Source organism: Hylaeus anthracinus, unplaced genomic scaffold (genome assembly GCF_026225885.1).
Source record: "Hylaeus anthracinus isolate JK02 unplaced genomic scaffold, UHH_iyHylAnth1.0_haploid 0, whole genome shotgun sequence".
NCBI classification, from domain to species: domain Eukaryota; kingdom Metazoa; phylum Arthropoda; class Insecta; order Hymenoptera; family Colletidae; genus Hylaeus; species Hylaeus anthracinus.
In genome coordinates this window covers 20075662-20078231 of record NW_026533254.1, presented here as the reverse complement: position 1 = coordinate 20078231, position 2570 = coordinate 20075662, and the positions used below count along the sequence as shown (strand labels likewise).

At 42.3% G+C, this 2570-nt stretch overlaps 1 protein-coding gene across 2 annotated transcripts in view; it reads left to right on the top strand.

The window, feature by feature from the left end:
* LOC128886450 (paired box protein Pax-6-like) overlaps positions 1 to 2018 on the top strand; it is a 94044-nt gene extending 92026 nt beyond the window's left edge. Inside the window, exons 9-10 of one of the 2 annotated variants that reach the window (XM_054141382.1) lie at positions 366 to 760; positions 1584 to 2018. In XM_054141382.1, coding sequence (XP_053997357.1) covers positions 366 to 720 — 355 coding nt within the window. In that variant the 3' untranslated portion in view covers positions 721 to 760; positions 1584 to 2018. The remainder of the gene's footprint in view (positions 1 to 365; positions 761 to 1583) is intronic. The other variant, XM_054141379.1, reaches the window with a different exon arrangement.
* Positions 2019 to 2570: the final 552 nt, after the last annotated feature.

Sequence of the window (2570 nt, the reverse complement as noted above, 5' to 3'; positions counted from 1 at the left end):
TTATTTATTTAAAAAACTTAATATTAGTTCATTTTTAGGGTACAAATGAACAATTAAATGTTGAATAATGGTAATTATAATGTAAAATTACATTTATATGCAGAGAAAACTAAAGAATTTATGTTCTGAATATTTTCATGTTGGACGCGCCATCTAGCGGCGTGATGTGAGAACTATTTCACGACAAACTTGGGGGGCTCTCCGAGAGATGGCGCCACGTTTTCGGGTATTTTTTTATTTAGAAAAGTTGTGTGCGAGACCAGGAAGACCGTACTTTTACGAAAATTTCCATTTATATTTTTGAACGCAGTCTATGGATTGACCCTCTGTCATAATTAATAAATAATTGCTCTCGAATGTTTCAGCCCAATGACGTCTATGCCAAGCTTCACGATGTCCGGCGGCAGCCAGCAAAACCAGCACACGACCAGCAGCATGTCGTCGTTGTCGACTGGAGGTGGAATGGGTCCCATGGGCATGACCGTGGGCATGACGGTTGGGCCTAGTCCCGGTGCCTGTCTTCAGCAACGAGACAACGGGTACTCTTGCGGAGTCGCGCGTCCTCCGAGTTACGAGCCCCTTCATCTTGGATACGGTGCGAGACCCACTTGCAGCCCGACCCAACCCTACCACACGGCGGGCCTGAACCAGTACAATCAAAACACCAGCTCGACCGGTGAGTGTCTACCGCACTCACTGCACTCGCTGCTTGCACTTTAGCGGACGGACTACCACGGATAACACGCTATCGAGCCTGCTGGTAATGGATTATACTCGCTTCAGCCTTACCACGGTCTCCCCTGCGATTACAGTACCATGCCTCCAAGTTAAGTTGCCGTCGAATCAGATTTCTCTCACCTCTTTCAGTTATTCGTATTTTTGTTATTGTTAATATTCCCGTATTCGTGATGTCTTAGATTGTAAACATTCGGCAACTTAACGTGGTATCACTGTACCTTGTTACTCTCCTCGCTTGGCAATCACGCGATGAATTCTATGATTCGATGAAGCTCGCGCTCGAAGCGAACGCTCGAGGCATTCTCTGCTCGTGACGTACAAAGACCTCCCGCAAACCGAGTAAAATTGAACTGTTTAGAGAGAGTTTGTCTGTGATAGGTATTCTCCTGTACAGCAACACAAAGCGATACTGTACATTGAACTTTGTAAACTTTGGCTTACAGTTATAATACTTGGTATAGTCCTCGTCTATTCTAATATTACAATATTTTATCTAAAAGTTGAAAATTTTCGATATAGCGTAGTATACTAATTGCAGGAAGTAATCTAGAAGTGTCCAAGCTTTTCTTAGTTGTTACTGTTTCATATTATGTTCCCTAAAATAAATTCAGCCAGACAGTCGATCAAAAACAAGAGAAGATTCAATTTTGGTTCCCTTGACCATCGTGTTGAGACTTCTAGGGCACTAGAACTAGACCTAGACTTCTGGACACCTCTAGACTCTTTGCTTTACAAAATTCGTTTAACCTAATATAACATGACTCTGTTAACCTACCACGACCCTAAAATAAAATATCAATAAAATGTGAAAATAGCTAATTGGCTGATTTTTAAATGACTTCTAGGTCTGATATCGCCGGGTGTCAGCGTACCGATCGCCGTACCAGGCCAGCCGGCACCAGACATGGCGGCGCAATACTGGTCGCCGAGGCTGCAGTGACCGTGGTGGTCATCGGTGTCGACATCCTCTCCGTAGGCTCGAGCTTCTTTGACTTACGTTAGTTTACAAACGTTAGATACAGGAGGACGCGAGGAGAAGACGTTCGAAATCGATGAAAGACGGTTCTCGCAAAGGTTCAAGACGATTCCGCCGTTGTCAGAAATGGAGGACGACGGTCAACGTCAGGAGACTCTTGTAAAATAGGTGTTGGGTTCGACAAAAGTTGTAGCGCTTGAAGCAAGACTCTCTTCGCAAGGACCACAGGGTAGTTTTACAGAGACGATACTAATGTCGGAACCTTTCGTGTTCGGGTCTCCGTATTTTCATATTAATGGCGGGGGGGGGGGGGGAGTATTAGGTCGTCCTAAAAGTTCGTGTCATTTATACTTCAATTTCTCAAATTATTATGTGAAACATACTCTCAAGTGTCACAAGAAAAGATAATCTGTCTCATTTCACAACAGTTTCTCACCTCTCTCTCTCATATAGTCATTATACCGTTACTAGAAAATTTCTGTGGTTTTTTTATTAAATTTCAACACAGTCTTCGGCACGAACTTATGGGACAACCTAATGCAATAGGAGGCTAAATATCAAGTGTTTATCAAAATATTTTTTTCTACAAGAATTTATGTAAAGATTTATTAACCTTCAGATTATTTTAGGTAAATTTTAACACGTTGACTGACAGACTAATAATCGTGAACATTTCTACGAGACTCAAGTTTTTTTCAACATATATAGCCCTTAAAATTATTTATTGAAGTTTCTCAATGAAAAGCTCCGTCAGCCGTATATGGGCGACGTGGCGACCAGTGTTAACGCGACACTTGAAAAACGCTGGAGTTTAGGCTCTGTAGAACTCCTCTGTGGTATGAATAGTTTTCTTCGT